The sequence below is a fragment of the Camelina sativa genome, chromosome 16 (genome assembly GCF_030686135.1).
Source record: "Camelina sativa cultivar CO46 ecotype springtype chromosome 16, ASM3068613v1".
NCBI classification, from domain to species: Eukaryota; Viridiplantae; Streptophyta; class Magnoliopsida; order Brassicales; family Brassicaceae; genus Camelina; species Camelina sativa.
Window position 1 is genome coordinate 1117228 of NC_141895.1, and position 12540 is coordinate 1129767.

The 12540-nt window shown below is 37.3% G+C and overlaps 3 protein-coding genes and 1 pseudogene across 5 annotated transcripts; 3 read left to right on the forward strand and 1 right to left on the reverse strand.

The window, feature by feature from the left end:
- Positions 1–169: 169 nt before the first annotated feature.
- LOC104749178 (1-aminocyclopropane-1-carboxylate oxidase homolog 8-like) lies at positions 170–2070 on the forward strand. Its single transcript, XM_010470768.3, has 3 exons — positions 170–848; positions 1086–1410; positions 1531–2070. Exons 1-3 carry the CDS (start codon positions 310–312, stop codon positions 1780–1782), a joined length of 1116 nt encoding a protein of 371 aa, XP_010469070.1. The 5' UTR covers positions 170–309; the 3' UTR covers positions 1783–2070.
- A 1046-nt stretch (positions 2071–3116) lies between these two features.
- Positions 3117–5347, forward strand: LOC104749179 (U-box domain-containing protein 36-like; annotated as a pseudogene). The gene is made up of 7 exons (XR_015584658.1): positions 3117–3422; positions 3514–3618; positions 3710–3831; positions 3920–4024; positions 4235–4471; positions 4555–4845; positions 4942–5347. The product of XR_015584658.1 is annotated as a U-box domain-containing protein 36-like (transcript).
- A 373-nt stretch (positions 5348–5720) lies between these two features.
- On the forward strand, positions 5721–7590 carry LOC104749180 (U-box domain-containing protein 33-like). Of its 2 annotated transcripts, XM_010470772.3 has the most exons (6): positions 5721–6199; positions 6316–6437; positions 6519–6640; positions 6729–6833; positions 6919–7168; positions 7283–7590. In XM_010470772.3, exons 1-6 carry the CDS (start codon positions 6010–6012, stop codon positions 7376–7378), a joined length of 885 nt encoding a protein of 294 aa, XP_010469074.1. In that variant the 5' UTR covers positions 5721–6009; the 3' UTR covers positions 7379–7590. The 2 variants fall into 2 exon arrangements, with proteins under 2 accessions (XP_010469074.1, XP_010469071.1); XM_010470769.3 differs by having other exon boundaries at positions 5835–6199; positions 6316–6640.
- A 28-nt stretch (positions 7591–7618) lies between these two features.
- Positions 7619–11537, reverse strand: LOC109124648 (SKP1-like protein 21). The gene is made up of 10 exons (XM_010470773.3): positions 11145–11537; positions 10363–10533; positions 9887–10111; positions 9607–9798; positions 9411–9521; positions 9247–9316; positions 8695–8795; positions 8437–8621; positions 8105–8220; positions 7619–7924 (listed from the first exon to the last, which is right to left on the reverse strand). The coding sequence occupies exons 2-10, from the start codon at positions 10396–10398 to the stop codon at positions 7902–7904; spliced, it is 1059 nt and encodes a 352-aa protein (XP_010469075.1). The 5' UTR covers positions 10399–10533; positions 11145–11537; the 3' UTR covers positions 7619–7901.
- Positions 11538–12540: the final 1003 nt, after the last annotated feature.

Here is a 12540-nt window from a genome sequence, read left to right on the forward strand (position 1 = left end):
TATATATGATGAATTATGAACTACAAAAAGTATTCTATAAAAAGACTGAATTTGTTAATGGGTTGATGATCACAGGTCACTGGCCATATTCTACTGTATTTGTTAAAAATGGTTTGATGGTCACGGGTCATCGCCCATATTATAATGTATTAGTTAATTATGGTTTGATGGTGGCCATATTATACTGTATTTTGTTAATAATAGTTTGATGCTTTGAAGGCTTGAAGTCAGTATGACAAGTATAAAAATACTATAAGACTAAGTATGTCGATGTAAATCGTAGAAAGAAAGAAGAAGAAAAAAAAAGCAATGGATTCAACAACAGCCACCATTGCAACTGATCGTTTAACTCAACTAAAATCTTTCGAGGAGACGATGGGAGGCGTGAAGGGCCTTGTTGATTCTGGAATCTCAGAGGTTCCAGCTATGTTCCGTACTGCGTCTCCGGTTCTTTTAGAAAGCCCAAAACCACCACTAGGAGATTCACAGCTCACGATCCCAACCATCGATTTGAAAGGAGGAGTGTACTTCAAGAATCAAGATTCAGACACGCGAAGAAGCTTGGTGGACAAGATAGGAGAAGCAGCGGACAAATGGGGTTTCTTCCAGGTGGTTAATCACGGGATCCCGCTCGACGTGCTGGAGAAGGTGAACGAAGGGGTTCGCGGGTTTCACGAGCAAGACGCTGAATTAAAGAAACGGTTCTACTCTCGCGATCACACTAGAAAAATGGTTTACTACAGTAACTATGATCTCTTCACCTCTCAGGCGGCGAGTTGGAGAGATACCATGTGTGCCTATATGGCCCCGGATCCTCCCACATCAGAGGACTTGCCTCCAATTTGTGGGTAAGGTCCAACTCTTCTACAAACGGGTTTCTAAAGTTTTATAAGAAAAGCTTTTATCAAACCAAAAAAAAAAAAAAAAATAGTTCCTAATTAAAAAAAAAATGATATATAAAAGATTATTTCTTTCAAAATCAAGTACAAATTCATTTTGATTGAAAAGTGTTTCTAAATACATGATGATGAGCCATTGATAAAAGCTCTTAAAATCTGAATCAAAAATTCTTTTTGATGTGGCAGGAAGATTATGATGGAGTACAAAAAAGAAGTAATGAAATTAGTGGAATTGCTCTTTGAGCTTCTATCAGAGGCTTTGGGCTTAAACCCTAAACACCTCAAAGACATGGATTGCAGCAAGTCTTTGGTCATGTTTGGCCATTATTACCCACCTTGCCCTCAGCCTGATCTTACTCTAGGCTTAGTCAAGCACACCGATTTTTCTTTTCTCTCCATTGTTCTTCAGGGGAATGTCGGAGGGCTTCAAGTTTTCCATGATGACCAATATTGGCTCGATGTCCCTCGCGTCCCTGGGGCTCTCGTCGTCAACGTCGGAGATCTTCTTCAGGTTATATAAATTACTAGTAACCTTTTAGCTTTGTTTTAATTTGTATTGATAGAACGACGTTTCATCAATGATTTTAGACGACGGAAATGTGACTTTAACATTTTTATTTTTATTGTGCAGCTTATAAGCAATGACAAATTCAGAAGCGTGGAGCACAGGGTAATAGCAAATGGAGCAGCTGAACCGCGGATTTCAGTGGCATGTTTGTTCAGCATTGTCATGAAGGAAGATCCTCGAGTATATGGACCCATCAAAGAGCTTATTACAGAACAAAACCCTCCCAAGTATAGGGACACCACCATCGTCGAGTTGTCAAGCATGTACGGGTCTAAAGGGGTCAATACCTCTGCCTTACACCCTTTCAAGATCTGAGCAAACTGACCGAAACAAATATATATCTTTTTTGTATCAATAACGAGTGTCTGCCTCACTCCATGTCAAGATCTGAGACATTATTAATTTGGCCAAAATAAAAAAGCCTTCATATGTCACGGACTCTTCTCCTATATCCTTTCTATCTTTAGTAATAATTAATGCCGGTCTGTTGTTTAAACCCGGTTTAATGTTTACCTTGGTTTAATTTCTGAACTCTATCTATGTAAGGGCGGGCACTTAGCCTCATTTAGGAATAATTAATCAAAGCTTTTATCTTCTTCATTATCTTAACTCACAAAAACTGTTTCATTATAATAATAATGTGTGGACTGAACTCGCATGTGAGGTAAGGATATGAGACATTGACCAAATAAAAGTCTTTGAAATATATTTACTCACTGAACTTAAATTTCTCATCCCAAAACGTTAACACCGACTGAATTTAAAATTCAAAAGTTAAAAGGATTCAACTTAAAAATAACCAAAGATATGGGATTGAAGTTAAAATCACAAAGTATAGCGGATAAAATCTATAAATATCACAAGATGAAGGGACTTAAACTGAAAAGAACAAGAACTAAACTTCGAAAGATGAAGAAAAATCTTAAGTGTCCGCGCCGTCAGAGAGAGTCTTTAATTGATAGTGAAGCCGGCTAGGTTCTTCTTCCTAAAGCAGGGAATCGGGCTAGAGAGGTTCGACTAATGAACATGAAGATTTCTCGATACGTACGATTTGAATATCGCGATGATTTCGTCGTGTTCATCATTTGAATCCCTTTAGACCGATTCTCAGATTTTACAGTTCTCTGCGTTGGCGACGAGGAGGTACGTAAAAATAACCACTGTCCTTAGATTATTAAACTAATCATAAAAAACATGGTTTCCTCTTGAGCTTTTGTGTGTAAGCTCTTGATTAGGTAGAGTTCTTAAAAGCCTATAAAGTCTAACTTTATTATTACGCGACTAAGTAGAGAGTAGACCAGGTCGTTAGAGAGAAAGTGATTGGCCTTGATGAGGGGCAAAATTATAAAAGCACATGAGTAAATAATATATATGAGCTTAGGTAAGCAAGCTTACGCACAGGCTTTTGACGACATCAATTTCTAGATTTTCTTTGACTTATGTACCAAGTTTCCGTATTGCTTTTGGTTTATACATATGTCGACATTACTCTTGACATACATAGACACTATCGCTTTCAGATTCTTCTTATGGCAGCTTCTTTGGAATGAGTTACATGATTCAACTTCCTTGGGATAAGGCCTTGTTTGTGTAACGTGTTTGTCTTGTAATTGAAAGCCTTGTTTCCTTGTCTCTCTCTATTCTATATATTCTCTGGGAGTTGAATAGCTTGTTGTCTCATCAACTACCTTGTTAAATCAAATCTCTATCACTTTGTTCTGCAAAAATATTCCCTTTTCTCTTTGTTTCTTTTGTATGGACTCTAGTCACTATATATGACACTAAAGATTCAATGGCAACTGGCCTGAGAGAGACGCTGGTGGATGAGAAGATCTATGTCGCAGTGAGAGAGATAGAACTAAAGAGCAAGACTACACTCGTTTGGGCGATACAGAACAGTGGAGGCAAAGAGTTTTGTATTGTCCATGTTCATCAACCGATCCAGATCTCAGTCCGTAAGTACTTTATAAATCCTTTTCCAATCTTTTTGTGTTGTGCTGAATTTAATTGGTTGATTTTGGACTATCTTGCTTTGTTCATTCCAAGCGAGAGCGATGTCCCACTACCAGAAATTGAGGCTTCATCAAAAAAAAAAAAGAGAAAGCACATAAGAATTTGGACAAGTACCGTCATATATGCAAGCAAATGCAGGTATGATTACTTAATTATAGATATCCATTTGCTTTGGTTGTACAAGAGCAAGAGTGTTTGTTTCTAAGTTTCCAGCCAAATTGTGAATCAGGTCACTGCAGAGATAATATATATCGAAATGGATTCGATAGAGGAAGGTATCCTCCAATTGATATCCCAGCGCGGAGTTAGGAAACTCGTCATGGGAGCAGCAGCTGATAAACACTATTCAATGTAGGTGGTTGATAAGTGTAGACTTAATTAGACTTTTTGGTTATCTAATATACGGATGAATCACTGAATTGAAACTCAAAATTTTCAGGAATATGAGAGACTTACAGTCCAAGAAAGCTATTTACATTCACAGAGAAGCGCCTGCTACTTGTCAGATATGGTTTACCTGCAATGGATATCTAATATGTTCAAGGTCTGTCCAATTTTTTGGTGTAAAATGTTAAGATATATACCACTTTCTTCATTTTCAATTCTTAATCTTTATTTTGTGTTAACTGCAAATTGACATTAGTAACTGGTTTAGGAATGGTCTTTGGGTTCTGCTTGTGAGACAAGATCTTTGTCTCACAAGTCGCACTACACAAGTGTTTTTTTCTTTTCTTTTGGTATTATATCAATGCAGGGAAGCTAGAAGAAGAGATAACTTGTGTCTAGAAGGTGCATCTTCAAGTTCTTTGAGCCAATCTGAGATAACTACTAGAGGAACTGAAAGTGTTCCAAGCTCAAGTATAATTAAAGATGATAATCAGATTCGGATCCAAGTAGCTGTCGAGGAAGCTGAGAATTCGGAAAGAAAGAACACTTCAAGGCATACAAGCGTGAAGAAGCTGAAAAAGCTGCAGTTGATGCAATCAAAAGGGTAATACAAGTTCCTCCTAACATGTTTTATTGCTTAGGAAGTATCAATTTCTTTAACTATTGTCTATAACCAATAAATGTAAGGCTAAACAATCGGAAAATAAGTATTTTGAGGAGCTGAAGCATAGGAGAGAAACAGAGAAGGCACTGAGTAAAGAGAAAAAAGAACTTGTAAAGATGAGATCAGAATCCGAAATCCGAATAGCCGAATCTAATATGGTGACAAGAAAGCTTCAAGGCAGTTATATCATATCCATGAAAGCATTGAAAAGGCTTAGAAAAGAACAAGAAAAGTTGAATATAGAGCTTAGAGAAGTATCAAAGCTGAAGAGTAAGCGTGAACCACCTCAGTACTTTATCTGTCCCATTACACAGGTAAGAAACGTTGTAAGATCAATGAAAACTACTAAAAATGATCAAAATATTAACAATCAGAAGAGAGAAACTGCTATTTTGTTGTGACACTTGCAGGATATAATGGAGGATCCACATGTAGCAGCAGATGGTTTTACATATGAAAGAGAAGCCATAAACGGGTGGTTCGAGAGAGGACACGAGACTTCTCCGATGATAAACAAAAGGCTTCCTCACACGAGCCTGGTTCCAAATCTTGCCCTTCGATCCGCAATACAAGAATGGCTTCAAGCTCCTGAATCATTGAACAGATCCTCTGCTTGTAGAGATACAAATCAAAAAGGATCTTTCTTTTAAGTCCTTCGAACCTTGATGCAGTTCTCTTGTGGTCTTTTTTTTGATATGGTATATTGTAAGTCTTTTACTTACTAGTCGGTGTTGGTTGGTATGAGTCACACTCGTTTGTGGGAGACGGCTTTGGATGATACTAGTAGACAATAAATTTGATCACCTTTGATTTAAATGTACATATGACTAATTCGTTACGATTATTATACTTTCAATTTCAATATGACTTTTGGGAAACAGACACGGCAAAGCACTCACGCGCCTTTTAATCCAAAATTCCCTTTTTAAAAAAGAAAAATATGAAGTCGATCGATCGCGTTTTTATTGCAGCTCCATTTGAATTACTCTCCTTCAATTATCGAAATAGTCTACTTTTTAAGGTTTATTTACACCTTAGTACAGTATTATTTTGTAATCAATCCCCTTATGATTGACGATTATATAAAATAAAACTTCCAAAGAATTGTATAATCTGGTGAAATGTTTACCTAATTTTTACTTCATACCTGTTTTTATATATATATATTTTAATGGTCTAATCGACAGTTGATTACCTCCTCGAGTTTTGATTAGGTCGTTGACACTAAAAGGGATTTAAAAAGTAAAAATCACACCAGAAATAATACATACATATACAAGTTCCAGATCGAATATTCGAAAGAACAGAGTAACACCAGAAAGGGATGACACATGCCCTTCATCGGATCTTTTGTTTCTTGATTCCCATATTTCTATATTAAACATTTGACGAGAAGAAGACAACACCATAGCTTTTTGTCTGAAACGAACCAGCCATTCTCAAGATCTTCTCATTCACTTTTTTCCCGAGAAAACATTATGGAGTTTGAAGGAGCAAAAAAGCACAACATGGAAGAAGAAGAAGCAGTGATGGATGAGAGAATATACGTTGCACTAGGGAGAGAACCTGCCAAGAACAAGTCAAATCTGACCTGGGTATTAGATAACTGTCAAGGTTACAAGATCTGCATCCTTCTTGTTCATCGACCTGCTCAAATGATTCCTGTCTGTAAGTTTTTCTATTTCCTCGCTCCAACAAGGCAACAACTCCTGTCTGGTTTATACACGAAACAGAGAGCTCTAAACGAAATTGACTTTTTATGATCTTTCTCTTTGCTTCCACAGTGGGTACCAAATTCGATGCTGCAACCGTAGATGAAGAATTAGTGAGAGCATACAGAGAAAAACAAAAGGCCAAAACAGTCAAGATTCTTGATGAGTACCTTAGAATATGCCTCCGCAAAGGGGTATTGTGTGTCTGTGTGTATACTCTTCTTTACATAAGGGATGTGAAGTTTCCGCCATTTCTAAGGAGATTGGTTTTGCAGGTTCAAGCGGAGAAGCTGTGCGTTGAAATGAACTCGATCGAAAAGGGAATCCTGCAGACGATTTCTGAGAACAGAGTGAGGAAGTTCATCATGGGAGCAGCTTCTGACAATCATTATTCAACGTATTGAGTCTTTAGTCTTCACGCTTGTGCTCCTGCCTTTTTGTAACCAGGTCTCTCAAATTTGGCATTTTTGGTGATCTGTTTTCAGTAAAATGGAGGATTTGAGATCGAAGAAAGCCATCTTTGTCTGCCAACACGCGTCTGTGACTTGTCATATACGGTTTATCTGCAAAGGATATCTCATCCATACAAGGTTCAAGCCAGAGTCCATCTCTTTCCCATAGCTGTATAGATATAACATATGATATTTTTAAGTTTGACGTCTGTGTGCAACGTAGGGAAGCTAGAATGGATGAAGTCCGAGCTCTCTCAGCTCTACTATCTGACTTTCAACGGCTTGTCTCCCCACATTCAGATCAAGAAAGTGGAGTTTCAAAGAGGAACAGCGAGGAGGAGGACGAGAGAGCATCACGAACCAGCTCTTCTCGGTCTGCTAGTACGATTTCATACTTTGGAGGATCTGAGGCTTCCTCAAGTGTAAGTGTACTGGAAGAGAAATCAAACTATCCATCTCCACCCTCTTTACCGGTAGGTAACACCTGCTATCCTGAATAAGAGAGAATACTTTCTTTTTGTTTCTTTTCTTTCTTTCCTTAACATTTCACCTGGCTCATGAACTGCCTTACGGTGTTGATCCACTAGTGCACCGGAATGGGACTGGGCATGATAACCTTCCTGATTAACTCCACCAAACTCTGGCAAAGGCTTGCTATCCAAAACCATAAGCATGGTCAATGACCCCACCATTACCTGAAAAGCCACATAAAGAAGAAGAGGACAAGAACATAAAGCTACAAAGATCTTGATCACATCTGTAAATACAATGTATCTCATATTTGTAAACCCCAATTGTGTGAGGAGAAGCTGCTTTGAGATTTCCTCTCCTTCTCATCTTGTGAGCAGTGTGAGGCTTGTAATTCTATATAGATAATGGAATCATCTTCACATTATTCTTGAATTTTTTTAAAAACAAAAAAATGAGCCAACCAACTAAATGCTTTCACCAGTTCTTTAATTAAAAGTTGTGTACAAAGGGTTGATCACTAAAAAGGAGTTAGAAAAAAAAACAAAACAAAACTGCATCCTACCTCTCCGGATTAACTGAGAAGGAAGAAAGAAAGCAGATTGTGGAAAGAAAGAAAAAATTACAGGAGGACACACATCAAACGCCGGTGACCGGAACACCACTCTCTCTAATTGCTTACATTCTAGTGGGGATCTCACCAAAACTGTTCCAGCCATTGGACTAGCGTTTTCAGCTTCACTTGTGTCCTGCGGCTGGACCTTCAAAGTTCAAAACGAATGCAAATCAAAACATCTACCATCAGCCATCAAAAGCTATGTAGAATACTGAAGTACGGCGTAATTAAAGGTCTAAAACGGATGCGGTGCAGTTCACCAGCTTCTTGTGCTACACTGTTCCCATAAATGTAAAGATTAACCAGGAAAAAGGATAGCATGTACCTGTCAACCGCCTTGTAGCCCCATTTCCATTGATGGAAAAGTGCACAGGCTGCCTTTCTTGTCCTATTGATAGAACCCAACTAGAGTTCAATCTCCGAGCAAAATCCTCTACCTCTCTGTATTAACATAGGTTCAATAATTTTATTTAGTTTCACTTAACCACTTAATGGCTGCACAATTCGATGTAGATCTACGTATAGAACTTCAGGTGCATCACATGAAATTACTAGAATATGAGGTTTGTAGAAGGTATATTTGGAGGTGGGACTGATATCAATTATTTCAGCACAAAACGAATACCTCAGGCAGGAGTTTGAAAAAGAGCCACTTACCTATCAAGCATTTCCTTCAAAGCTGGATCAATTTCATCATCTATATAACCATCTTCAAACTCAGTCTTTGGCGTAAAAATGTCATCTTCCATACTAAGTAAGTTAGATACATCTCCCAAGCTGGACGAAGTATTGTCAACAACCTCAGCACTTCGTGATTTGGAAGGATGATTATGTTTTGAATCCTAAGAAGAAGGAACTTCCTTAGTATCTTGATTACTACTACCAAGGAGCAATCAGAGAGAAACTAGTTTAAACCTTTTCTGAAGCTTCACATGTTCCCATTGATGTACCATTCTTCTGCTCCTTCCTTTTCTTGTTCTTCTTTTTGCTCTTGGAAGTCTTTACCACCTTGTGATCTGTGAAACATAATAATCCTTCTCTCCAATGAGAGCTTTAAAAGGAAGTAGAAAAAGAGAAGAGCAAGAACCAATGCTAACAACATAAACACACGCATCAAATATTTCAATCTATCTATGCACAGAGGGGTTATGAAAACAGGATATCAACCAGGATTTGAGCATTATACAATCAATTAACTCGGCCAAAAATGCATAAGCAAGAAGTCTACTGATATGAAAAGTGACCAATAATAGCCCAAGAAATTGCAGCACAAGACAGTGAGAATCTCATATCAGGCCCTCATTCAGCAACTAGAAAAGAGCCTACCAAAAATTTACAAAGTTGAACGTAGCATCAAAATCGACTCCAGACATGAGCCAATATGTCGTGCCATCAACATGGATTGGACAACTCGGAGCAGAAGAAGGAGCATGACATACATGAGAGAACTGAAGTTAGGAAAAGTACCTCTGCCATTAATAAATGATAACAGGTCATCCACAGAACGCTCATCGACATGTTCTTCAACCTCGACATTCTAGGACATGGAAATAGCCATAATTATAAAACTAGTACAATAGTTCATTCTTACAAACCAGTTCCTAACTTCATAATTAAAATGCTCATCACACCTTTAGTTTCTCTCTTTCTTTCAATTCCTTTCTTTTCTTAGCATACAATCTATTCAACAATCGAATCCGTGGATCATCCATTGTGTTCTTCAGAGGCTCTAATTTTTCCTCCTGATAAATCGTAACAAAAAGTTAAAATAGAGAAGTAGATAGGAATGACACCTCCTAAAAAGAGATGATCTTGGGCACAACATACCTCGGTAAGGTCATCAGGCAAATGAAATATTTCGCGTATCTCCTCGGGGGTTTTCCCCTCAATAATTCGTGCAAGGGCACGACTAGTAAGATCAACCAACGGCTTCAACTGCAAACTGTCAGCGGCTGAGGTCAATTCACAGAGCCTCTTTGTATCCATCCGGATGAATTTTTCATCATATATTTTCCGTTCCTAAAAGTAGAAAGAGCTCTATTAAGAAAAAGCATATGATCATCGACATGACGCCATTTGTTACCAATTTGAAAACCTCCAAATAAACCTTATTTGAACGTCCAGGTACTTGATGAAATCTGCAGTAATCAAAAATCAGGCTTAACATGGCTGGATTGACTCGTTGTGGAAGAGATATTGCGTAGTTCTTAGAAGATCCAACACCCTTTTGTATTACTTCTTGACATATCATGGGACAGAACATTGCAACCTCTTGTTCCACTTGTTGGATTGAGCCATCAGCAGTTTCAAGCCATATATAGGATTTCATCATCTATGTTGACGCCACAGAAAAAGTAATTAGTCTTGGTGCAAGGTAACGAATATCACACTCAAAACTAAAACGCTTAGTATGAGAAAAAAACTATGTTGTAACAAGTAGGCCATGTAAACGTATATGAGAAGAACTAGAGACTAATCACAATATATATATAAATATATGACGCAAATGGTAGGTTGTTAACTTTGAGCAAAATATCTAACGATATTAACCGTCATTCTCTATCTTGATAACTAACGTCTTACCTCTGGTTTGATGATGGCCATTTCACCTTCTGACATTGATTTGTAGACCCAGTCTTGGGGTATAAAGCTCGTTGAGATTATATCTTATATTACAAAGTCAAGTTCCAATAAATAGGACAGTCCCCACTATAAAAAGCAATTACTTTTCTTGGATCTTCAAGTTTCCCAACACTGCACACAAGTAGGTCTATGAGCATAGAGCACAGACAGCAATTTCAAGCAATATCCGGAAACAGAACAGCAAACTAAAGTAATAGACAAGAAAAGTTATATGATCAGAAATAGAAATAAAACTTCGTATTCATGCTAATCACTCAGAAAGCTTAAGACTTAAATCAAAATGCAATAGGTCCACACAAGATCACAAGTCTAAAATCAAGGATTCGGAATCGATTCAACTCTCTCTGTTTCTCTGTTTGATGGGAAAGCAAGTTTCTATTTTAAAATGTGAAAAAGCCTCCTCAAATCATTGAATTCGTAAAACCCTAAAGCCTAGAAATGGATAGAGAGGTGACGATGAATACACCAGATAATGAAACAATAGACAGAGAGGTGCCGAAACTAAAATTGATACAATGGAGAGTGAAATTAAAATAGGAACAGAGTGAATTAACACAAGAGCGAGAGAGATAAAGAGAGATAGCATTCAAAAATTTATCAAATGATACAATCGAAACCAAAGCAGCAGAGGCATAGATAGAGAGAGGAGAGATACAAAAACAAATGGAGAATCAATAAGAGAAAGCAAATAAATACATAGACGAATACAAAGCGTGGCGTACCTTTATGACCGGAGGAGAAGCAATGAGTGAAGACGGCGGAGGAAATTATATGAATCTGACGGAGGAGAACGGCGGCGGCGGCGGCAGGAACAGACCAAAGAGAGAGGAGAGAGGAGCGGATAAGAGAGAGAAAGAAGGGCTTAATAATATTTTTGGGATTTTTTTTTTTTTTTAGTAGTAATTTTTAAGTTCTCGCGCAAAAAAAAAAAAAAAAAAAAAAAAAAAAGAGAATGGAGTGGGTTATCGCCACGTGTAGGAGCCGTGATGGCTCATGGCTCGAGATGGTTAAAAACACGGGAATAGAATCTTTAGGGTTCGTTGGGTGGTTTTCTGGTTGATGAAGTCGGTGACGAGGCTCTTCTAGAGGGCTTACTGCCTAAATTCTGTCAAGCTGTGAAGTGTGTGGCTCAACTCTATCGCTGTCTTGACATTTTTTTTCTTTTTTTTTTCTTGTCCTTTGTATTTTTAAGTACATATTGGAATATTTGATGCATATGTCTTATCTTTCTTACATAGTAAATCATATGTTTTCTGGATTTTTTTTTGTTTGTCTGAACAACAAAGTAAGTGCATAGGTTAATTTCTAAAAGATTCTTCATTATATCAACTTATCTTTAATTACGACAGAAAAATTTGTCAGAAACATCATTTCTTAAGATATACGTTATTTACCAATTTAATATTTTCAATATTAATTATTTATAATATTCTTATTTTCTTGGTTGAACAACGTATATATAGAAGTATTGATGAGAATCTAGAAGAAAAAAAAAAAACACAAAACATTTTGATATGTTACAAATTTTGATGCTTATAACCATCAGTATTGTATTACTTATATATTGAGCCCAATGCTACTACTACGTACTTCTATAGGATGAGACCTGTTTTAACTGTGTGAATCTGTATACACTAGTTGACTTGAAATTAACACTTCAACAACCCTTGATGCGGAATGAGTTGATGATAGTTGGCTCTTACCATAATTAAGATGAGTGTAGTCATCTCCCCGGCGGCCAGCCTCCATGTCAAGAGTTGGATCAACCCGTCTAATCTACAAACATTACATTCAAAACAAATGGTTATACCACAGTTATTAACTTTTCAAGCAAATGACATGGAAATAATTAACCATAGAAGAAAAATAACCTTTGACGAGCTTCCCGAGCCAACTTCTCGTGCCTCAGGCTTCAGAAAGACCTCGAGTTCTTCATCCACACTAGCTTCTGCTGTATTTTACTATTTTTGGTGCTGTAAAGATATTTTGATCTATAATATCTTGTCTAGACTAGAAGTCCTTCAGTTATGATTCAATTGATTAAACCTATTAACAAAGATCGTCATATATAGTGCTGAAGTCTTTGTTACCTTTTTTTGGAACATAATTTATGAATGC